Here is a 24,056-nt window from a genome sequence, read left to right as displayed (position 1 = left end):
GCTTCTCTATCTGCCTTGCAGGTGAGCCGAGTGCTGGTCCCTGCGGGTCGGTTCATCTCATTGACCTCTGCTGCCCCCCACTTTCGGACAAGACACTATGCTCAAGCTCATTATGGCTGGTCCTTGAGGCATGCAACCTATGGCAATGGTTTCCAGTTTCATTTCTACCTTATGCAGAAGGGCAAAGAGCTCAGTGTGGCTCAGCTGGCCGTTGGGGCACAGATCCTCTCACCCCCTAGACCTCCCACCCCACCCTGCTTCCTCCAGGACTCAGATCATGAGGACTTCCTCAGTGCCATTCAGCTGTGAGGCCATAAACATGGTCCTTCAGCCTCCCTTTCTGCTCCAGGCTCAAGTATTTGGTATTCCTGACTCAGGGTGGTCAAGTCCAAGGTGCTCACACCCCAGGGGCATCATGTCTAATATAGAGCTGATGGAAGCAACCCCACATGAAAAAAATACAGGTACAGACCTCTCTTGGATTCCCCAACTGCCTCCCCCACCATACTGAATCACCAGTAATTCATCTCCAGCACAACCCTTCTGCATGCCAGCCAGACTTGGACACTTACATCCCTGGGGCCTGCTACTGACCCCCATCCAACCTAGATTAATTGACAGAAGGCTGCAGACTTTGAATCTAGATTGCTTCTGACCCCAGCTCCAGCCCCAACTCTGGTGACCTATCCTGCTTAGGTTGTATTATTTACCCAAGGAGACCACGCTATTATGGTGTTTCCAGGCCAGACTGACCTGCCTTTTACTTGCCAACCCTTCTTTGCCAGTAACATGCACCTGAGATTCCCAAGTACCTTATCTCCTCCCTAAAAAGAACTGGAGCCATTTGGGGCTGACTTCTTAGCAAACCAAAGCAGCAGCTACACACACACACACACACACAGGGAGGTCTGTGTTTATTCACACACTCCTGGTACAGTGAGGATGGAGGAACATTTACAAAGGACACCCCCAGGGGTTGAGAACATCTCCAGGGCCACAGGTGTCATCCAAAGATGCAGTGCAGCCCCTGTTTGGAATCCCAGGGGCAGGACGCAAAGGTCCAAGGTAAAATCAGACCTGGGCCCTTGGAAGGTGATACCTTGAGGGGAGGAGGTCTGCCAGAGAGCCGCCTGGAATCAGGCATGGGCAGACTGGTCATGTGATTGGTTACCATGTTGGGGGCTTGTCCCATCCCAGCCTCAACATCCATCCTTTCTGCCAGGCGCAGAAGAGCGTGGCCGAGACCGTGGGGGGCAGGGCATGAACCATGAGGGGAATTAGTAAACAAAGAGTCGGATATAAAAATACAAATGTGCTGAGGAAGTCCCTTAGAAAGAGGCTGAGGCTGGGGTCACGCCAGACAGGGGTAGGGGTGAGGAGCGGCTGGGCTCGGAGGGGTGGGAAGCTCATGCAAATACGCAGCCAAACATCCCTGGCTGCGCGCGAGGTCCGACACCGGCAGGCAGTCGGTTTGCAGACCAGACCTGCCGGAGAGGGGGCGGGGCAGGGGAGCCGTGCGGGAGGGGACGGGCCGGGGGTTGAGGGCCGCGGGTCTCTGTCCGTTCCGGTGTGCGGGGTGGGGCTGCGGCCCGAGGTTCTAAAGTGCAAGAGCGCGGCGGCGGGCTCCGGGCCGGTCCGCGCCGCCGCTACCGCCGCCGCCGTGGTGCTGAAGCGGACAGCTCCGGAGTGCCTGGCGGCGGCGGCGGCAGCGACTGCAACCCAAAGGTGGCGCGGCCCTGCAGTCCCCGCCCGCGGGCGCCTGGGCCGGGGCGGGGGGCGACGGCAGCCGCATCGCCGGCCCGCGCTCCTGGCCGCCGCGGGGCTGGGCCCGGAGCCTGCCGCCTGAGCCGGCGCGTCTACACTCCGGACGGCGGCTTCTCCCCCATCCCCTTCAGCACGTCGTCTATCCGGTCATCCTCGATCACCACTGCGCAGGGAGAAAGCGCGTCAGCCGCGCGGCCTCGGGGGGCAGCGGCGAGAATTGGGCCCCGGGTCCTCGCGCCCCACTCAGCTACTGCCCGTGGCCCAGAGACGCCCCTGGGATCACTGTGCTACAGTGCCGTGCCCATCTGCTCTTTCCTGCCGATTCAACCCAAGGCCGACCCCCAGCTCCCATAGACCCGCTCCTCTCTTTGCGGAGGAACGCCCCTCTTCCTAAGACTCCAGCCGTTCAACCTTCCAGTCCAAACCCTCCCGCCGCCTGAGCTCTCCTACTTCCGAGCTGATCGGAAAGCTTTTGCTCATGGGATCCCCCTCTTCCACCCTCCCTTCAACAGGATCCTCTCCTCAACCCGAATCTCCATCTATTCCAGCCCTCTCCCCAACCTAACCTTGTGGTTTCAACCCCTCTTCCGATCCGGGCACCAACAGAGCCCCTTCCCCATGCAAACAACCAGGACAACCGAACCCCCCGTCCCACTGCCAACTCTCCAATGGGCATCCCTCCCCTCGCGAAGATTCTTCCGTAGCATACACCGTCTCAGCGTTTGATCCTGTAGAAGCGGCCAGTCGCCCAACGTCCCCACTTCAGGCAGCCCCGAATGCCCTGGTCGGCCCCTCCCCCTCGCCCGTGTGCCAAGGCTCTACTTCCAGAGGTGGCGAGCATCGAATCCGGGGCACTGCGTTCCCAGGAGAGGGGAAGAGGGGGACACAACACTGCAGCAGGGACCACCCTCTACCCGCCACCCCCCGCCCCCGCCCCAACCGCGGCTGGCTGCGCTGGTCTGCGGCAAGAGCTGAGGGCGCTTGGCGGGGAACTGCAGCCGGGGGGCGCCCGGGGGAGGATTTCTGGGTCAAGCGGCGACTTCGGGTCCCGGCCGTGTACCTCTCTTGGCTCGGCCGATCTGGCCCAGCTTGGGGGGTCGCTTGGCTTGGTTGCCCGCGAAGAAGGAGTTGGTGTCCTGCAGGCGACAGCTGAAAGAGAGGTCAGAGCCCTCGGGGTCGGCGCCGAAGCGGCCCATCTTGTCCTCGCTGTAGGGCAGGATCTCGGACATGGCGGGCGCGGGACTGCGGCGGGGCGCGGGCGGCGGGCTAGCTGCCGGACCGGCCCTCGCTCAGCAGGGGAGCCGGCGGAAGGATGAAGTCATGCAGCATCCGGGGCTGCGGAGCCAAGCGGGGCCTCCTCCCCCGCGCCTCCGCCTCCCCGGCCGCTGGGCAGGCGGCGGCGGCGGTGGTGGCGGCAGCGGGGACCGGGCGGGGGCGGTGAGCGGGGGGCGGGGGCGGCGGCAAGAGCGGAATGACGATGAGCGCCCGACTGCCGCAGAGCGGGGCGGGCGGGGCGCGGGGAAGGAGGGGCGGACAACCGGCCAGGGGTGGGAGGCAGGGAGGCGGGCCGGGGGTGGGGTGGGGTGGGGTGGGGTGGGGTGTGTGTGTGTGTGTGTGTGTGTGCCTGGACCCGAGCGCCTCCGGCTTTCTGCGGAGATACGGGAGCGAAAATGGGGGGGGGGGGGGTCCTGCCATTGGCGGGAGTGGCGCCTGGGCGAACCGTACCGGCCACAACGGGTGCAGGATCTGGCGGGGAGAGGCGGGACTGGGGGGAAGGCAGGAGCGACCCCGGCATGCGAGGGGCGGGAGGAGAGTCTTGCACACAAGCTCTGAGATGCTTCTAGAGGCACTGGGAATTGGGGAGCGGGTCGGGGCCGGAAGCAGGGCCAGCATTCGAAGCTGGGCGGACACCGGAAGCGTGGCGGGGGGAGAGTCGGATACGCGGGAAGGTGTGCGGGAACCCGCAGGACGCAGGAATAGCTCAGGCCAATGGGTGGTGTCCCCACTTTTGGCGCGCTCTCGTGTGGGATTGCTCTTCGGGTCTGAAACTGTTCATCTGGAGTCTGTTTCTGTGACCGCCTTCTGTTTCTGTCTGTGCCTATTTATTTGTCAGTCTAACTCGACGTCTCTGTGTCTCTGCCTTGGTGACCCATTTCTTTTTGTGTCGTAGTCTTTGTCTACGTCTCTCTTTTTTTAAATTTAAGCTATAATATTTTGAGAAAGACCTTTGCTTTACACAGCAGTAAAAAATTATGTATTGTACATGGCATGAGTATGTGACCAACTCTTTGCGACACCAGTGACTACTGTAGCCCGCCATGCTCCGTCCTTGTAATTTTTCAGGCAAGAATACTGGAGTGGGTTGCCATTTCCTACTCCAGGTGTCTACGTCTATCTCTTAAGTGTCTCTGTTCTTCTATATCCATGCTTGGGCTCTTGTGTGCCCCGGTGGTACTTGGGGGCCTCAGGAGCTGGGAGAACCGCAGGGCGCGGCGGGCGCTTTGAGCCCGAGTTTCGGCGCCAGCAACAGGGCTGGGGGTGCAGGTCTGCCTTGGTGCGCGCGTGTCGGCCCAGTTACCGAGACTCCTCCAAGGAGAGAGCCGAGATTAGTGCGGAAACTCGGGCTCAAAGCGCGCGCTGCGCGCTGCGGTTCTCCTAGCCCCAGAGGCCCGCGCGCTGCGCTAGCAGTGTAGGAGGAATGAATGACGGCGTCGCGGGGGGGGCGCGCTGGCTGCAGGTGACGCGGGGAAGCCCGGAGCGCCTGAGGACGCGACGGGCGCCGGTGAGTCCGGAGGTAGAAGGGGAGGGCTAGAGGGCGTCTCCGCCCTGGGTGCTGGGGATCACGTGACAGTTCTCGTCGCACCGAAGACCACGCACCCTCTTCTCTCCCTCCTCTGGCCGTCAGCGGCGGCGTCACCTGCTTGCTGGCGGGCTGGGGCTCTGGCGCAATCTCTGGCCTTGGGGGAGGGAGGTGTCGCACATTCGGTGACAGTGACGACAGCGCTGATAAGGATAATAATCATCCGAATAATAATCATTAAGTCCATACTCAAGGCGAAGGGTTCTCTACCGTCGCCGAAGCCCATTTCCTCTCCCTCTAAATCACATAGCTGGTGAGGCGCCTAGTGCTGGGTCTTCTTCCTCCAACAATTGTTAGTTGCAAGGACACAAAGGCGAATGCCATCATGGCTGCTCTAGGACGAGGCTCGGGAGTGCCAGAATTGCCTCTGTACAGCCTCACTCAAGACCAAAGACCTGAATGAAATTAAAGTTGTTCAGTCGTGTCCTACTATTTGTGACCCCTATAGTCCATGGAGGAGAAGGCAATGGCACCCCACTCCAGTACTCTTGCCTGGAAAATCCCATGGACCGAGGAGCCTGGAAGGCTGCAGTCCATGGGGTCGCTAGAGTCGGACACGACTGAGCGACTTCACTTTCACTTTTCACTTTCACGCATTGGAGAAGGAAATGGCAACCCACTCCAGTGTTCTTGCCTGGAGAATCCCAGGGACGGGGGAGCCTGGTGAGAGCTTCCCTGGTGGCTCAGAAGGTAAAGCGTCTGCCTGCAAAGCGGGTTCGATTCCTGGGTCGGGAAGATCCCCTGGAGAAGGAAATGGCAATCCACTCCAGTACTCTTGCCTGGAAAATCCCATGGACGGAGGAGCCTGATAGGCTACAGTCCATGGGGTCGCAAAGAGTCAGACACGACTGAGCGACTTCACTTTCATAGTCCATGGGATTCTCCAGATCAGAATACTGGAGTGGGTAGACTCACTTCTCCAGGGATCTTCCCAACCTAGGGATTGAACCCAGGCCTCCCGCATTGCTGGTGGATTCTTTACCAGCTGAACCACCAGGGAAGCCACCTGTACAGCCTCACTCAAGACCAAAGACCAAAGGCCTGTCCCTATCAAACCCTCCTCTGCTGTGTCCTGGTCTCTGGGATGAGGGCTGGAGCTGGAGGTGGAAGCCCTGTTGGGTGAGCAGAGTTTCCAGACCTGGAAGGACAGGAGAAGCTGGAGCTCAGGGTTACTAGGGGAGAGGCCAAAGAATTCCATCCCTACTGGAGGTTGTTCAGCCCTGGGTTCCAATCCAAGCTCTACCACTTCCTATGTGACCTTGAGCAAATAGTTTTCTAATTGACCCCACAATTAATTTTTTTAAATTAGTGAATTGGTACTCGTAACATTTTAGGGAGATATGGAAAATCACACAAAATCTTTCATATATACCATTCCAATCTTTTTCTCATGTATTTGCATAACATGCATACATACTTCTCTGAGCCTCCATGTTCTAGTGTGAAGCCTAGAGATGATAGAGCCTACACTAACAGTTTTGTAGAAGAACTTGTTTTAAGGTGAAGTGACTTGTCTCAGGAGGTAATGCACTGCCCCTACCAAAAGTGATCAAGGGCCCATCTGGGTTCTTGCCAAGAATAAGATGAGAGCACTGGGTGGGGAATTGAAACATTTCTGGTTTCTCCTCTCAGAATGAGAGAGAATGGAGGAATAGCAATTTTGGAGTTTATTTGGTTAGTTCCTTCTTAAATAATCTTACTTCTGTAAGACATATGCTGCATTGTGACTATGGCATAAGTGCAAAATTGTAAAGATATAGTAATACGTGATTCAGCTATGTTGTGAAAATTTGGAGTGAGTTCATTTTTTTTTATAATTTTATTTATTTATGGCTGCACTGGATCTTCACTGCTGTGCATGGGCTTTCTCTAGTGGTTACTCTCTAGTTCTGTTGCATGGACTTTTCATTGTGGTGGCTTCTCTTGTTGCAGAGCACTAACTCTAGGCACAGGGGCTTCATCAGTAGTTGTGGCACTTCTCAGCATGTAGAATCTTCCCAGAGCAGGAATTGAACCCGTGTCCCTTGCATTGGCAGGCGGATTTGTTAACTAATGGACCACTTGGGAAGTCCAGAGTGAGTTCTTTAAATTATGATACTCTACTTAAATTCTGATGTTCTGCATCCCTGTCCATGAGATGAAGATTCATTTTCACAGGTAAAGTGAAGTAAAGTTTGTTTGGATTGTTCTGACAATGCATTGAATTTCTTTTGAAAGCCCCTCAAAACCTACTAGTGGGGAATCCATACGTTCTCAGCAGAATAATATGCCTTTCAACAGTTGCGTATTAATGACACTTTTATTCAAGCGGAAACTGTAGGCCTGTGTAGTGAGCTGGACAGGGTCTCGGAATAGACCTTATTTGAAAATAGGGTCTTTGCAGATGTTAATTAGTTAAATTAAGCTAAGGTCATACTAGATTAGGGTGCAGCCTTACTGGTGTCTTTGTAAGAAGATGACAAATGCACAAGACATATACACGCTTGGGAAGGCCTTGTGAGGAAGCAGAGAGAGGACTGGTGTGGCTGCAAGCCAAGGAACACCTAGCATTGCTAGGAGCCACAAGAAGATGTAAGAGGCAAGGAAGGATTCTTCCTTAGGGCTTACTGAGGGAGCATGGCCCTGCCTAGATTTTGGACTTCTCACCTCCGGAACTGTGAGAGAGTAAGTTTCTGTTTTTCTTTTTAGTGTTTTTTTGTTGTTGTTGTTCTTTGTTTGTTTCTGGCTGCACCCCAAGGCATTAGTTCCTTGACCAGGGATCAAACTTGCTCCTCCTAAAGTGGAAGCAGTGTCCTAACCATTGAACTGCCAGAAAATTATAAGTTAAGTTTGTAAGTTACAAGTTTCTGTTTTAAGCCATCCAGTTTGTGGTACTTTGTTACAGCAGTCCTATGAAACAAATACAATGTTACAAGTATTTCAGGGGTCATCCTTTTACATCTCTCATGATCATGTCTCTCCTTCCTTAAGCTCTCTGGGGACCCTTTGCTCTCACCCTGTCCCTCAAAGAAAGCCTATACCACGAAGGTATTTCTGGGATTCTTCTTTTTAGCAGAGGCTGATAAATCACAAAAAAGAATGAAGCAGATCTGTGTGGATTGACATGGTAAGATCTTTAAGACCTGTTAAAATATCACCAAATAACAAGTGTAGAGTGTGATTTCACATGTGTGAAAAAGTATACACACATACCTATGCACACTTACACACACATACACAGTGTATTTAGATAAGTAAGTACATGTAAAAGAAAGAAATACATACCAAACTGCTGCTGCTGCTACTTCTAAGTCACTTCAGTCGTGTCTGACTCTGTGCGACCCCATAGACGGCAGCCCACCAGGCTCCCCCATCCCTGGGATTCTCCAGGCAAGAACACTGAGTGGGTTGCCATTTCCTTCTCCAACGCGTGAAAGTGAAGTCGCTCAGTCGTGTCCGACTCTTAGTGACCCCATGGACTGCAGCCTACCAGGCTCCTCCATCCATGGGATTTTCCAGGCAAGAGTACGGGAGTGGGGTGCCGTTGCCTTCTCCACCAAACTGCTAATAATGGTTATCTCTGAGAATGGTACAGGGATCCTGGCAGAATGAACTTCATCTTTTATTCTATATACTTCTGGAGTATATTACATTTGCAATAAAAGAGTTTTAGTGATTTTTTTTTTTTAAAACTTTTGAAACCAATGGTATAGTCCATTTATCAAACATCACACTCTGACCTGAAACAAATCAGTTGACTTAAAAAGAGATTCATGGTTAAGAGCATGGAGTTTAGATTCAAAGCAAGAATCTTCCTTCTCCTTGATGTGTGACCTTTTTAGGTATGTTATTAAGTTTCTCCCATCTGGACAATGATATTGGTAGACTCTATCTTACTGAGTCATCATGAGGATTGAGTAAGTTAACATTCATAAAGTGCTTTGGTAGTGCTAGATAATAGAATTGTTAGCTCTTATGCAGAAAAGCATAAAGAAGTTAAAAGTAACCTCATTATTAGATACATTGATTAACATTTTGTTGCATGTCCTTTCAATCTTTTCTTTAACCTATGCTTTTATACTTTTTTGCTTCACAAAAATGAGATTTTATAATTATTTTTCTCTCCCACTTAACTCTATATGGAGACCATTTCCTGATAGTATTAACTCTTTTCCATCATTTGTAAATGATGGAATGTTTGGATGTGTGTATGTATGTTTGATTTATTTAACAAGACCTCTACCTTTGGACATTGAATCCCCTCCCATTTTGTTATTATAGATGGTGCTGAGATGAACATATGGTATAGGAGAAAAACGGCCCAAATATTTTGTAGCTCTTCCAATCAAGAAGTAGACTCTTCTTCTCCATCCCTAAATCTGATCATTTGACTTGCTTTTCTCAGTGGGGACCTTGGCAAATTTGATGCCAGTGGAGTCTTGAAAAGTGTTTATATACTGGAGCTTGCACGTTTTTGGTTGCTAGGAATTCTCATACCACCATATGAAGAAGCCTGGGCTAGCCTGGTGAAGGAGAGACCACATAGAGACTGGGCCCAGTCATCTCAGCTGAGGCCCAAACATGTAAATGAGGTCATTCAGCTAGGCCATTCAGCTCCTGGTGAGCTGACCCAGACCTGAAGAACCACACAATCAACCTACTGAACATGAAAAGTAATAAATGTTTGCTATTTTAATCCATTAAGTTTGGGCAATCTGTTATTCATTCAAAGCTAATTGATACAAACATGCTATAGATAACATGCTTATTCCTAGAACAATTTCCTAGAATTCGACTTTCTAGGTAAAAAATTATGTACACATACCTGTTGATTCATATTGCCAAAAAGACTGTGTCAGTTTATAAGCCACCAGCAATATATGAAGATGCTCACTTTCCCCATCTTTGTCAACATTGAGTACTAATGTGTATGTTATCTTCATGACTATATGGTTCTTATAAGTTAACACATAAAACATTTTCCATTCCTTCTCAATTCACAATCAATTTAGAGAAAAACTGACCTCATAAAATTAAACTTATAGGAAAATAAGAGCAGAAAATAGAAAAATAATAGAATGAGAGAATAAAACAGAGTCAAATATTATAAACACAGAGGAAGTAAAATAGAGTTATATAAAATAGAAGAATCTCCAAGCCTATGATACATAAGGTACTTAACATGTAGTCAGGAATAGTTGTGAATCTGATAAACTATCTGGGTTATGAAAGAGGCATGGAAAGGAAATATCCATTTAGGCCAAACCTAGTGAAACTGGAAATACTGTATGTAGAGGTACCAGCCTCTTTCTTATGTGGTTGCATTTAATTTTCACAGCAATACACTGAGTAGAAACGATCCCACCTTGATGAAGAAGAATGAAAGATCAGAGCTTTCAAATAAAGATTATATACCTGATAAAGAATGGAGCCCAGATTTGAATCCAGGTCTGTTTGGCTTGAAAACTATGTGCTTCCTCTTATTCATCCAGAGAAGATGTAGCAGAAGACTAGCAACTAATGTTGGGAGGAAGTATGTCCTCCTTTTGATTCATATTGCCAAACTGCTCTCCAAAGAGGAGTCAGATTGCCTGGCTTTGAATTTGAATTTCAGCTCTACTACTCACTAGCTGTGTATCTCAGCCCCTCTATGCCTCGGTTTCCTCACCTACAAAATGGCTTCACAAGCTTCATAAGCCATTTTGTGTGCCATGAAGATAAATGAGTGTGTTGATGTAAAAATACCTGGAACAGTGGCTGGCCATGGCACAGTGCTATATAAGCTTGCTACTTACAGTATGGTATTACAACAGCCATAGGACTATTTCTATGAGTCTGTTGCTGGAAAGTCCTTATAAAGAAGTTTGCTTCTACTCACATGGCCATGTCATGGTGGGATTTTCTATATGACAGGACTGACCCTGTGGCCATGTTTCCCTCCATCCAGGCTTGGGGGAAGTGGGAGAGGTCAGCAATGTGATGCCACATAGTCAACTTATTGAACATAAACTCCAGAGACCTGTCCCGTGTGGACAGGAGAAGGTTGTGCTGCTGCAGACCACAGTGCGGCTGGATGAGAAAGTTCCTTACTCAGGGAACCCTTGATTAACCTAGAACCCATGTTCCCATCTGGGAAACAGAACAGGCTTCCTCCAGCCATACAATTCTCATTTCCACCTATAGGATTTTAATAATAACTACACCAACAATAACAATAGCAGCGAGAGTACCCTTTATGTGCCAGAAATTGTCCTAAGAATTTTACAAGTATTGTTTCATTTAATTCTCATCACCATCCTTTGAAATAGGTACTATTCTTATTTCCATTTTACCAGAGAGGAAATTGAGCCTGGATCCAGAATCTTTCATCCTAACTATGACACTGTACTGCCTCTTATTTGAGAACATGCAGTTTTGGGGTGAAAAATGCCAAAAGAAAGAAATCCAGCAGTTTCTCAGTCATACATCATTTACCCTTTCTCAGCCACAAGAGCATTTCAAAATTGTTAGAGATGCTCACAGCAAGATGTTTGAGAACTGAGGTTAGAGTCAAGACACGGGTGTGGATTTGCTGCCATTCCAAGCCTTCTCAGGTCAAATCCGAGAGAGGTGGGATGAGGATGAGGCACTTTTAAAAAATTTGTTTTTTTTTTTTAAAAAAAAAAAAACGACCAGACACTCTTCAGTGAAGCAGACTGCAACACCACCAGGCCTGATTAAGGAATGACAATATGGAAGGCAGATGGCAGATGCATAGACGCCACACTATTGCCTTTCAGTTAAATATTGCTTGGTGTTTTTTTTTTTTTTTCTTGTAAACCTCCCAAATAAAGTGGTTTGCTTTTCTCAAGTTAGAAGTGTTAGCTCGTCTTTTCTTTAAATATCTGTGCATGGCTGTTTTTTTCCCTGCCGATTTGTCACCATCTGTAACCCTCCCTTTGTGAGTGATCTGATGACAACAATTATCTTGGAGAGTAAAAGTGCAGTCTTGAAGCAGCGTGTAAGGGTGGACTCAGAGGGTGCGCAGTGTGTGTATGCTGCCCAAGCACTGTGTGTGTGTGTGTGTGTGTGTGTGTGTGTGTGTGTGTGTGTGTGTGTGTGTGTCCAGAACCTCAGGGCAGAACACACGTTGTCTCTGGGTGCCTGGTAAGTGTATACCTTTTGTGTGAACATGCAGTCTGTGCGTGGTGTTGTGTGTGTGTGTGTTTGTGGACCGTGTGTTGGGCTAAGTGCCTGCCTGTGTACTTTGGGTCTATGTGCTCCCTGTATAGATACAGTGCTGACACCCTGAATGTGGGTCACCTCGGGCGTGCTGCTCTGTGTGTGTTGGCTGAAGAGGGGCAGTGCGGACAGCTGGGGGAAGACGTTCCCCTGAGAGCGTAATTTCTCAAAGGTGTTTGAAGGGGAAGGGGAGGGCCTGCAATTTCGGGGATTGAGCAGGGTTTTCGGTCTGGGTCAAAGAAATGTAAATTAAGGGAGGCTTGCAAGAGGGTGTTGCTTTGCGGTGCTGACCACAAAGCGGGGAGGGAGACTCGGAGCTTCTGGAGGGCGGGTGGCTCTGGCTGGGTGCAGCTCTGTGGGGCGGGCCGCGGGAGCCAGGACCGGGCGCCCGACTGATGGCGGGGCGCGGCCGGCGCGCTCCTCCCCTCCCCCACCCCTACCCGGAGCGCCGCGCCGCGGGGGGGAGGGGGGCGCCGGCAGGCGGGGGCGGTGGCGATGGCGGGCGGCGGCGGCGGCGGCGGGGGCCGGCCCCGGGCCGAGGCCACGGCCTGGGCGACAGCCAGCCGCCGGGAGCCCTAAGGTGCCGCCGGCCCCGACTCCAGCATGAGCGTCGCGCTGCAGGAGCTGGGCGGCGGCGGCGGCGGCAACGTGAGTGCGGGCCCCGGGCTCCGGGGGAGAGGACCAGGGGTGGAAGGAGCGGAGGGGCCCGCGGCGTTGGGAAGCGGCTCCGGCTCGCGGACTAACTTGACGGGCGGGGGTCGGAGGGACCCAGGCTGGCTGGAGGGAAGGGGCCCCGCACTTGAGGCAGGAGGGGCCCGGCCGGGCGAGGGGCGCCGGGGCAGGGCCGTGGGCGCGCAGCCCTCTCTGCCTGACCTGGGTCGGCGCCCCGACTGTCTGGCAGATGGTGGAGTACAAACGCGCCACGCTGCGGGATGAAGACGCTCCCGAGACCCCCGTAGAGGGCGGGGCCTCCCCGGACGCCGTGGAGGTGGGCAAGGGGGTCTTCCCTGTCTCACCAGGCCCCCCAGCCCTGGCATGACGCCCGGCACACCCAGGAGCTCTCTGGGTTGCCCTGGAGGGTCACTTGCCCCCACCTCAGCTCCGTCTCTGGCCTCTGCGCTAGGACTATGGGTGAGGCGACTCTAAGCCATGACGTTGCACAAAACAGGCTCAGGGCTCAACTCAGCCTGCCTCGTTGCCCCTGTGCCCCAAGTTAACCCTGTTAGCAGTCTTTGCTCCATGGCTCTGGAAACTGCCTGGGCCTTCACCCTCCAGGAGGACTTCTGTCGTCCGGTCGCCCACCTGAAGCTTGCTACTCCAGGTCCTCCTCTGTTCCCCAGGCGGGATTCCGGAAGAGGACCAGTCGCCTCTTGGGGTTGCACACCCAGCTGGAGCTGGTCTTGGCTGGTGTCTCTCTACTGCTGGCTGCCCTGCTTCTGGGTTGCTTGGTGGCCCTGGGGGTCCAGTACCACAGAGGTAGGTACTCCCACTCCTGTCACTAGCCCTCCTAGCTGTGGGGACTCTGGAGGCTGATGGGGGGAGACCTCAGCCAGCTGTCCTCTGGCCTCCCAACCTCCCTGTTGGGAGGGAGGGCCTCATGGCCTGTCGCAAAGCATTTGCCTCTCCCAGACCAACTGACGGTCCCCTACCCTCCCCACACCCCACCCCTCATGTCCCCTGCCGCAGACCCATCCCATAGCACTTGCCTCACAGAGGCCTGCATTCGAGTGGCTGGAAAAATCCTGGAGTCCCTGGACCGTGGAGTGAGCCCCTGTGAGGACTTCTATCAGTTCTCCTGCGGAGGCTGGATTCGGAGAAACCCTCTACCTGATGGGCGTTCTCGCTGGAACACCTTCAACAGTCTCTGGGACCAGAATCAAGCCATCCTGAAGCACCTGCTTGGTGAGTGGGCCTACCAGGGAAGCGTTGTATCAGGTACGTGCTTCGTGCCAGCACAGGGCTCGGCGTTTAGTAGGTACTCAATAAATGTCCAGGAATGAATAAGGGGATGACTGCCAGCCCTCCTGGGATAGGGATGCAGACACTGGGGGCTCCTGAATGGTGAAGTTGGGTTGAGGGAGCAGATCTCTGAGGACAGTGAAGGAACTCTCTGAACACTGAAGCATTGCTGAGGGGTTGTAGACACCAGGGAATCTGTTGGGCTTCGAGATCTTTCAGAGTCTCCCTGGACAAGGGATAGGAAGCTCTGCTCTGCTGTGGTTGACAGTCTTCCCATGTCTACATTAGGAGCAGTGCCCCCTTGAGAAGACAAGGAGAGGGATCAAGCAAGGATCCGGACCCCTCTCAGCAGTTAGCATGGTTGCCATCCAGACCTGTGTTCTCTCTGACAGAAAACACCACCTTCAACTCCAGCAGTGAAGCTGAACGGAAGACGCAGCGCTTCTACCTCTCCTGCTTACAGGTGGAGCGCATCGAGGAGCTGGGTGCCCAGCCACTGCGAGACCTCATTGACAAGGTAGGCTCCTGGGGTAGGCTGTGAGTGGGGGAGCAAGACAAGCCTTGGGAGAGGATGTGGCCCCAGAGAGCTTCGGGGGCCTTGTGCCAGAGGTGCCACCATGGTCTCCACTCAGATTGGTGGCTGGAACGTTACGGGGCCCTGGGACCAGGACAACTTCATGGAGGTGCTGAAGGCAGTGGCAGGGACGTATAGGGCCACCCCCTTCTTTACTGTCTACGTCAGTGCCGACTCTAAGAGTTCCAACAGCAATATTATCCAGGTACTGGGCTGGGGAAGGGTGGAGAGGGACTTATGGACTATTTGCTGAGGCCACACTCCCTTCCCCTGTGATGGGCTGGCTGGGGTGGCCTCCCTGCACAAGAGTCCAGATTTCAGGGGGAGGGCTCACTGCTTATCTTACTGTTGCAGGTGGACCAGTCTGGGCTCTTTCTACCCTCTCGAGATTACTACCTAAACAGGACCGCCAATGAGAAAGTAAGGAGGATTCTCAGAATATCCACCCGACACCCTTGTTGAGTTGGGCTGATCCCTGTTTACTTTTCCCTTTGCTCAGGGTCAGAGTGGGGAAGGTGAGCCCATCCTGTCTCCCAGCCAACCCCCTTTCTTTTTTTTTTTTTCTTTTCTTTTAATTTATTTATTTTTGGCTCCACTGTGTGGGCATGCAAGATCTTAGTTCCCCAACCAGGGACTGAACTTGTGCCCACTCCCCTCAATACCCTGACTCCCCCAACACCCCCACCCCACCCCGTGCAGTGGAAGCTCAGAGTGTTGACAACTGGACTGCCAGGGAAGTCCCCCCTTCCTCCTTCTTTCTCTCTTCATTCTCCTCTCCCTGCATTCTTCCCTCGCTCCTTTCTTCCTTTTCCTTCCTCCTTTCTTCTTCTCTTCTTTCCTTCTTTCCTTTCTCTTAGTTTTCCAGGAAAACACTTATAGGTACCCATTGTGAGGTGTATACTTCAAAGCCTCTGTCACAGGATGCTTTCAGTGCAGATGGGTTCATGGGCCTGGATAGCTGAGAGCAAGGCTCACAAGAGGGGCCTCTAGGGCTCAGGCGAGATCCAGCAGCTGGAGAAGTTTTCCTCAGGAGGTTGCATTTGAGCCAGGCCCTGCAGAATATCTCGGGCTGGGTGGGGCATGCCGAGTTTAAACAAAAGTGTTAAAGAAGGAAAATCTAAGGTGTGTTTGAACAACAGGAAGGGGTCCAGTTTGGCAAAGTGTAGAGCTCAAAGCAGATGAGAGGGTGGAAAGGTGGGTAGGGACTAGTTATTGAGGGGACCTGCAATGCTACACTGAGTTTACTGTATAGGCCCCAGAGAGCCACTGCATGCTCTGGGGCAAACCAGGACTGCCCCAGTGAGCAGTGCTTTGGGAAGGCAGTTTGGCTGGGTGTGAAAAGTAGATGCAAGAGAGGGAGTCTGGAGATCAGTTACTCAAAAGTGTCTGCAGTACTCCAGGCTCTGAGTCTCTGAGGACCCAAATGGAGGAAGTGGCAGAAGGAAAATCAGGAAGGGGAAGATGCAAGAGACATGCGTGTGTGCTAAGTGGCTTCAGTCATGTCTGACTCTTTGTGACCTGGTGGACTGTAGCCCACCAGACTCCTCTGTTCATGGGATTCCCGAGGTAAGAATAGTGGAGTGCGTAGCCAGTTCCTTCTCTAGGGGATCTTCCCAACCAAGGGATGGAACCCTTAGTCTCCTGAATTGGCAGGCAGGTTCTTTACCACTAGTGCCACCTGGGAAGCCCCACAAGAGACATAATTAAGTCCAAGTCATGAATTGTTAATGCCTGGATGTTAGAAGAGAGGAGATGAAAGAGGAAGAGATAAAGATAGTTGAGGCTGTGTGCCAGAATGATGGTGGGATGGAGTGGTCCTTAGAGAATCTGGGGTATTTACAGGGACAGCCAGTTTCAAGCACATTGTGGGTTGGGTGTTGCTATCACAGGAAAAGACAGACTTTGAAGTTAGACCTTGATTTTAATCCCAGCTTGGCAGCTTGGTGCAAGTTGATGAAGGTCTCTGAGGCTGTTTCTTCATTTGAAAAATGGGGATCATAGCATCTACTTCATTGCGTGCTTGGGGACAGCAGGAGGGTGCAGGTATATGATTCTGTATGTGGCAGACACTCGAAGTGGGAGTTGCCTGTTTCAGCAATGTGAGTGTGAGGGAGCTGGGCACCATCTCTCTGGAGAGGTCAGCAGGCAAATATGAAAGTTGAGTGGGGTTCTGAAGAGAGTACAGGCCTGGAGGGAGCCAAAGGCTTGAGGGGCCTCTCCTTAAAAGCCTAGACAAAGGCTTAGGAGAAGTGAGAGAGAGGCAAGACTGAGACTAGAAAGAAGGAGATCCTTGTATTTCAAGAGGCGGAGGGAGGAAGAGAGACTTCTGTGGAGCAAGGCAACCAGGAAGGGCTTTGTGCTTCTTCCATTCACCCCCAAACATTACCAAGCATCCCTCAGACAGACCCTCCACTAGCATGTGGTGAACAAGACACTGCCATTCAGTGGAGAAGGCAGGAAACAGGACACATGCAGCTGTCCTGTGAACAGTTGCTGTTAGAGGAGAAGTGTGGCAATCCGAGAGTCCTTTAACAGAGAGCCAGCCTGGTCCTAGGGTGAGGGTAGGCTGTGGAGAAGAGAGAGAGAATCTAGGCAAAGGAAACGGCTGATGCAAAAGCTCTGAGAGGGGACAGGGTATGTCTTGTTGACAGATTAGAGAGGGGAGTGGGAGGGGAGAGTGGACCAAGTCCTTCTGGACAGGTTGGTAGAGTCCTGTTATACATAAACACTATGGGTCAAGTTTAGCATTGATCCCAAAAGAAATGGAAAGAGAATCTCAAAAGTGGGGAGTGGTGTGGAACAGATTTGTGGTTTTCATGTCACCTGAGTCAGGGGAGGAAGGAATTTTGAGAATTCAGGAGAGAACCACATGGTCGACTCAGCTTTTAGTGTGTTACCAGTTTTCTTGAGTAGGAAGTCTGTGATTACATCTTGGGGAAGCTGCAGCGCCAGAGGTTTCTTATCCTATCTTATCTGCAGAGTTCAGGTGATCCAGTGTTTAGGACTCCATGCTTCCAATGCCAGTGGCCCAGATAAGATCTTGAAAGCTGCATGGTGTAGCCGATAAATAAATAAATAAAAGTAAGTCTTAAGGAGAAAGTAAGGAGGTAGGGAGAGAGGGGTGAGTTGGGGAGGGGTTGGCAAGATCACTGGTTGAACCAAACATCCCCCTTAGTAGCTGGGATGACTGGAATTGGTACTCAGACTTCTTCTGACATCAGCAGCAAGGAAGAGGGGAGGTGGGAAAAGGGAGATATTTCGAAGTGCAGAGAATGGAAGAAGAGATGGCCTTTGGCAGTTAAAGGAGCCCAGGGTGGGGCAAAAGTGAAAGTGGTCCCTGGGAGGTCCATAGGAAGTCAGTGCTGAGCAGGGCTGAGGGTCTGTGTACAGGATTTCATCCATCAGTCAACAATATTTATTGAGCACCTACGATGTGCTAGATGCTGTGCTAGAGCCTGAGAACACAGTGGAGAACAGAGCACACAGCCCCTGCTCCTGTGCAGCTCAAGTGGCAGCAGGGGCTAGGCGACATGAGTTTGTTCTGAGCCCAGGCAGTGCTGGGGCTGTGGCCCTGGAGTCATGGAGCCTGGGCCACATTTGGACTCTGCCATCTGCTTGTTGATGGTATGAATCAAGAAGTCATGTTGTCTGTAAAACGGAACCTAGTACTCACTTTATGGGGTTGCCTGGGCTCTGGTGGCAGGGGAGGTGGGAGATATATGTAAAGCCCCAGCAGAGAATTTGATACATGTACATACATGGAGTCACTACATATTTTTTCTCTGTGTTTTTTTCCCCCTTCGAGGCCAGAAGGGAAGGCAGCAAGTCTGAAGTCTGGCAGGATGGGAGGTAGAAGGGAATGAAAGCCAAATGTAGACCGAATTCCTCCATGGGGCCCACCCAGCTGTTAAGTGAAGGCACATGGTCACTGATGGGCTGGGAAAAGTAGAAGGGCTTCAGGAAATGAGAAGGGCAGAGGGATATGGGAAGCAGGGCCACTGGACAGAGCCTATTCTGTGCTAGGCCCTTTTCCAGGCCTTTGGGATACAGTGGGAAATACTCCTCTGTAACCTGGAATGGTGCTCTCCTGGAATTTACCTTTTCCTTGGGTAAACAGATGATGAGCAAGGGCACAAATAAATAAAAAAAGATCCTAGCAGATGGTGATAAGCAGTATGGCAGAAACGATGAGGGTCATCTCAGAGAGCTTATTTGAGGAAGATCCACAGAAGAAACGGTGCGCAGGGGCAGCAGCTGGAACAGTCCTCTCGGCCTGCAGGACTTGTTGCTGGGCTCTGAGGATGACTTGGGGCCCCGACAGGTGCTTACTGCCTACCTGGACTACATGGAGGAGCTGGGGATGCTGCTGGGCGGACAGCCAACCTCCACTCGGGAGCAGATGCGGCAGGTGCTGGAGCTGGAGATACAACTGGCCAACATCACGGTGCCCCAGGACCAGCGGCGGGATGAGGAGAAGATCTACCACAAGATGAGCATCGCGGAGCTGCAGGTGGGGCAGGCAAGGAACTGACACCACTGGAAGGGGTCAGCCCCCAGCCCAGGCCACCCAGCTCCCCTTTGTGCTGTCTACCTGAGACAGACAGTCCTCTCCTTGTTTCCCTGCTGTTTCTGAGCTTCCCGGCTGTACCATTGCTATCCTGGAAAGAAAAATAGTGTCCATTTTAGGGCACCCCCACTGGGCCATCCTTTGGTCCCTTTTATGTTGCCTGGGGTTGCATAGAGGGATTATGTTAAAAATCTGTAACAACTTGTACAAGATGCCCACAAAACAGTCAGAAGAGAAATGGAAGCATCCCCTGGAAGGCCCTTACTGCACCAGGTATCAACCTCTTAGTCTTTGGATTATGGAGAAGTTGGGTAAGGGGGGTTCTGGAGGAGAGGCCAGGTATGTAGGGACCCTGCATGGTGTCTGGGGAGTTGATCCAACTGTTTGAAAAATATTTGAAAATCTGTAGCCCAACTAACGGAGAAGGCAATGGCAACCCACTCCAGTACTCTTGCCTGGAAAATCTCATGGACGGAGGAGCCTGGTAGGCTGCAGTCCATGGGGTCGCTAAGAGTCAGGCACGACTAAGTGACTTCACTTTCACTTTTCACTTTCATGCATTGGAGAAGGAAATGGCAACCCACTCCAGTATTCTTGCCTGAAGAATCCCAGGGACAGAGGAGCCTAGTGGGCTGCCGTCTATGGGGTCGCACAGAGTCAGACACGACTGAAGTGACTTAGCAGCAGCAGCAGCCCAACTAAATATCAGAGATGGTTGTTTTCCATGTATAGTAAGTGACAGGGTTCCCAGATTGAAGCACACTTAGGCCTAAAAATGGGTTTACTTTAGGAAGGGGCCATCAAGCAGCTGGTAGCTGTTGCTGTGGTGATGGAAAGGGCTCCCAGCTCCAGTGTACCAGTAGGGGAGGGGTCTGCCGAAAGCCAAGGGGCAGGGAGGCTTGAGACTTTTTGCTCACAGGCCCTGGCACCCTCCATGGATTGGCTGGAGTTTCTGTCCTTCTTGCTGTCACCGCTGGAGCTGGGTGATTCTGAGCCTGTGGTGGTGTATGGGACGGATTATTTGCAGCAGGTGTCGGAACTCATCAACCGCACAGAGCCAAGGTTGCGGGGAGCCCACAGTGTCTGGGGTGGGGTTCAGGGCTCTGTGCAGGCTATTCTCCTAGGCTGGGGCTTCAGGGGGCCCACTGTGGTCTCTGTTCCCATACCTTGCTCCACCCCAACTTTTACAGGCAGGTGTGTGGTCCCAGGATCAGAGAGAGGGATTCTGGGAGAACGCCCATGAATGACTCTAAGGGATTCCTGTTATCTGCATGTTGGTAGAGCTGGTTTTGTGGGGGTGGAAATGGTTCCTGCCTTTATCTTATGTTCTGGTCACTTATATACCAGTGTCCTGAACAATTATCTGATCTGGAACCTGGTACAGAAGACAACTTCAAGCCTGGACCACCGCTTTGAGTCTGCACAAGAAAAGCTGCTGGAGACCCTCTATGGCACCAAGAAGGTGGGTTTTCTAACTCTGCTCTCACCTTCCAATCCAGTCAGGCTGATGCTTCACAGCCCCTGTGTGTCAGATACCATTTAATTTACATGTGGAGCACATGACTGAGATTCAAGCTAACTTAGCTTCCAGTCCAAACTCCTCCATTTTTTGGCCCATGGGACCTTGAGCATATCTCCACCACCATTTTGTCTCTTCATTTCTGGGTTGGAGAAACAGAAACTTCTTGTGGGGTTGTTATGAGGACTGAATTCACATAAGTGAAGTACTTACCAGTACACGCTATGTGTAGGCACTCAACTTTGATAATGAGAGTGAAGAAGAAAATGAATAAGTGCCGTTCTCAGTTTCAAGAAGCCCTGTTAAGTGGGGGAAGGAGATACATAAACAGACATTATATTCTGAGGTGCTCACGCTGAATGAAAGACCTTCTTTGTGATGTAGGACAGAGGTGGGGTAGCACGTTTTACCTGGGCGTGGAGTAATGGAAGGGAGAAGGGCATTCCGGGCTGAAGGAGTAGGATGCGCAGATCCCAGAGGCCAGGAGGAGTGTGGTGGTGTTGCCTGTGTTCTGGCATGACTTTGAGGAGAGGGCACCCGAGAGGCTGAGGCTGGTGAGGCTGGCCTGGGGTGATCCATAGAGGGACCTGAATGCTGTGCCTACGGAGCCTGGCCTTTCTTTCAGGGATGGAGAACCTGGGACAGTTTTAAGCAGGGGTGTAACTGGTTGGATTTATATATTGGGTCATCTTTCTGCAGCTAAATGGAAGACAGATGGTGGGGAGTGACAGGGGAGGGGGATGAGAATGGAGTTGGACTGTCTAGTTAGGAGGCCACTGAAATCTTCAGACAAGAGATGATAGTGTTATAGGGCAGGGAAGTGGCAAAGGGTGGATGGAGGAGATGATTAAGAAGCAGAGTTATTAGAATCTGGTGATAGACTGAATGTGGAGCTCGGGAGATGCAGGAACCTGTGACTCCCAGGTTTCTGGCATGTGGGACTGACTGGATGTAAGACTGAGATGTACAGCTGGGTAAGAAACATCTGGACCCCAGTGGGCCTCTGAGAAACCAAGAGGAGGAGAGTGCTGAGAACAGAGTGGGCAGCGTACATGTGCCTCCTGAGGTTTCACTGCTGGGGTTCGCATGCTTTGCAGTGTTGCTCTTCATTTTCCCTGGAGTCTGAGGGAGAGATGGCACCCCAAACCCAGGGCTCTGATGTGCGGAGCTGAGAGGGGCTGGCCCCAGAGACAGAGAAAGACCCTCAGACTGGAGGACAGAGCCATCTCTAGGGACCCGCTCTTTCCCCTTCCAGTCCTGTACACCGAGGTGGCAGACCTGCATCTCCAACACCGACGATGCTCTTGGCTTTGCTCTGGGCTCCCTCTTTGTGAAGGCCACATTTGACCGGCAGAGCAAGGAAATTGTGAGTCTTCAAGGTCCTTCCAACACTACCCTTCATTTTAGTTAAAATTCACTGCCTCTATTTGTATGTACATAAAGGGAAAAAAGGCTTCCCAGGTGGCTCAGTGATAAAGAATCTACCTGCCAATACAGGAGATGCAGGTTTGATCCGTGGGTCAGAAAGATCCCCTGGCGAAGGAAGTAGCAATCTACTCCATTATTCTTGCTTGAGAAATCCCATGCACAGAGGAGTCTGGCGGGTGTCCATGAGATCACAAAGAGTTGGATACGACTTCAGGACTAAACAACAACAGGGAAAAAACTGGGAGGGAATTTATGGTGATTACTTTCGGTGGTTGGGGTTATGAGGGATTTTTTTTTCTTTTATAAGTTTTCTGTATTTTCCAAGTTTTCTACAATGAGTTATGTTACCTATATAATTAGAAAAATAATATTTATTTATTTATAAGGAGATGATGTTTGTGCTTCAGATACTACCTACAAGGATGTAAGTGGCAGTGTTGCTTATAATAGGCAAAAATGTATCCTTTGTCCCTGGTCCACCCTAGTGCCCCATCCCTGTTCTTCCAGATTCTTGAAATAAGGCTGAGCATCTGGAGAGGGTGAAAAAGAAACATGATTTGTCTTTTATTACCTACAAAGATGTAAGTGGCAGTGTTTATAATAGGCAAAAATGACAGCAGCTTAAATGTCCAATATAGAGGACAGGAAGAACAAATTGTGACTAGGGTGGATTATAAGGCAGCATTAAACTGATGATTGTTAAGTGAAAAAAAAGGTTTTTTATATATATATATATGTTGCACAACATAATTCTATATTATATATGAATATCCCATCAGGGAAAGACATTAGAAATAGGTAATCAAAATGTTAGAGTTATCTCTGAGTGATAGGATTGTTTTGTTTTTTTTTTTGGCCGTGCCGTGTCACGCAGGACGACCAGGGATCAAAACCTTGCCCTCTGCATTGGGAGTCCAGAGTCTTAACCACTTAGGCTGCCAGAGAAGTCCCTGAGGGATAGGGTTTTTAAATGATCTATTTTCTTCGACTCCTTTCAGTTTTCCAGTTTTCTGCTATTAATGCCTGCCTTTTATAATCAGATAAAAATCAAAGCACTATATTAAACTATAATGTTAATTCAGTTAACTTATTAGTTTTTTTGATTCATTTGGAAAAAAACCATGACAGTCCCAGTGCTTTCACGAATCACGTGTCTTTCTCATCCTCTCTGGATGCTCAACCTTATTTCAAGAGTCTGGAAGGACAGGAATGGGGCACCAGGGTGGACAGGGACAAGGATGCATTAATGTGTGTGGGAGGCTGACTTGTGCACCCTCCCTCCCAGGCAGAGGGGATGATCAGCGAGATCCGAGCCGCCTTTGAGGAGGCTCTGGGACACTTGGTTTGGATGGACGAGAAGACCCGCCAGGCAGCCAAGGAGAAAGTGAGCAGTGGCCAGGGTTGGGGCGCCATCTGGAGGTGAGGATGGAGAATACAGTTTTGGGGGGGGCCTGGGGAGGGAAATCCTTAACCTGGTCTCTTCAGGCAGATGCCATCTATGATATGATTGGTTTCCCGGACTTCATCCTGGAGCCCAAAGAGCTGGATGATGTTTATGATGGGGTGAGTACCTGCCTGTGAGTACTGAACCTTAGCTCTGTGGAGGTGGGGTGGGGCATAGGGCTCAAGCACTGCAAGGGCAAGAGGTGCTTGCTGGTTCCTTTCAGAGGCAAATGCTGGCTCTGTGCCAGGCTGCAGGCTGGACAGCAGCAGAATGCAGTGTTTACAAATAGAGTTTTGCAGTCAAACCTGTTTCTACCCAACTGTAACCTTGGACAAGTTATATAACCTCTCTGGGCCTCAGTTTCTTCATCTGTAAAAGAGGGTCCTGTTAGCACCTACCTGATAAGATTGTTGTGATAATCAAAGGAGACAGTATATAAAAAAATAAAGTACCTGCAAAATAATATTGACAAGTTATTATTTGTTAGCTATTTTACACCCATTTTACAGCTGAAGAAACTGACGCTCAGAAAGCTGCTAACTAGTAGCCAAACTGGGACTATTACCTTCTCTAATGTGTTCTCTCGCTTGTTTTCTACTTCTGACCATTCCCATAGTATGAAGTATCTGAAGATTCCTTCTTCCAGAACATGTTGAATTTGTACAACTTCTCTGCTAAAGTGATGGCTGACCAGCTCCGCAAGCCTCCTAGCCGAGACCAGTAAGAATGGGAGCTGCCGAC

General features: G+C 51.1%; 2 protein-coding genes across 8 annotated transcripts in view; one reads left to right on the top strand and one right to left on the bottom strand.

Moving 5' to 3' along the window:
- The window catches only part of LOC113891443 (endothelin-converting enzyme 2), a 32,821-nt gene that overhangs the window by 6,051 nt on the left and 2,714 nt on the right, over positions 1-24,056 (top strand). The window contains exons 1-14 of one of the 7 annotated variants that reach the window (XM_027539503.1): positions 11,806-11,996; positions 12,726-12,812; positions 13,165-13,300; positions 13,511-13,726; positions 14,176-14,300; positions 14,416-14,562; positions 14,712-14,777; positions 18,637-18,867; positions 19,844-19,986; positions 20,272-20,386; positions 21,699-21,809; positions 23,157-23,255; positions 23,357-23,434; positions 23,932-24,035. In XM_027539503.1, the coding sequence (XP_027395304.1) occupies positions 12,726-12,812; positions 13,165-13,300; positions 13,511-13,726; positions 14,176-14,300; positions 14,416-14,562; positions 14,712-14,777; positions 18,637-18,867; positions 19,844-19,986; positions 20,272-20,386; positions 21,699-21,809; positions 23,157-23,255; positions 23,357-23,434; positions 23,932-24,035 (1,658 nt within the window). In that variant the 5' untranslated portion in view covers positions 11,806-11,996. Of the gene's footprint in view, positions 1-21; positions 491-11,805; positions 11,997-12,338; positions 12,473-12,725; positions 12,813-13,164; positions 13,301-13,510; positions 13,727-14,175; positions 14,301-14,415; positions 14,563-14,711; positions 14,778-18,636; positions 18,868-19,843; positions 19,987-20,271; positions 20,387-21,698; positions 21,810-23,156; positions 23,256-23,356; positions 23,435-23,931; positions 24,036-24,056 lie in introns of those variants that run through there. The other 6 variants (XM_027539486.1, XM_027539495.1, XM_027539536.1 and 3 more) reach the window with 6 other exon arrangements.
- Positions 898-3,200, bottom strand: CAMK2N2 (calcium/calmodulin dependent protein kinase II inhibitor 2). The gene is made up of 2 exons (XM_027539560.1): positions 2,825-3,200; positions 898-1,927 (listed from the first exon to the last, which is right to left on the bottom strand). The coding sequence occupies exons 1-2, from the start codon at positions 2,991-2,993 to the stop codon at positions 1,857-1,859; spliced, it is 240 nt and encodes a 79-aa protein (XP_027395361.1). The 5' UTR covers positions 2,994-3,200; the 3' UTR covers positions 898-1,856.

Source organism: Bos indicus x Bos taurus, chromosome 1 (assembly GCF_003369695.1).
Source record: "Bos indicus x Bos taurus breed Angus x Brahman F1 hybrid chromosome 1, Bos_hybrid_MaternalHap_v2.0, whole genome shotgun sequence".
Classification (NCBI taxonomy): Eukaryota; Metazoa; Chordata; class Mammalia; order Artiodactyla; family Bovidae; genus Bos; species Bos indicus x Bos taurus.
This window is presented reverse-complemented; position numbering and strand designations above follow the sequence as displayed.

Coding starts and splice junctions, on each gene's coding strand:
- CAMK2N2 (XM_027539560.1), bottom strand. CDS start 2,993: ATGTCCGAGATCCTGCCCTACAGCGAGGACAAGATGGGCCGCTTCGGC. Junction 1,928..2,824: donor GATCGGCCGAGCCAAGAGAG/GTACACGGCCGG, acceptor CTCCCTGCGCAG/TGGTGATCGAGGATGACCGG.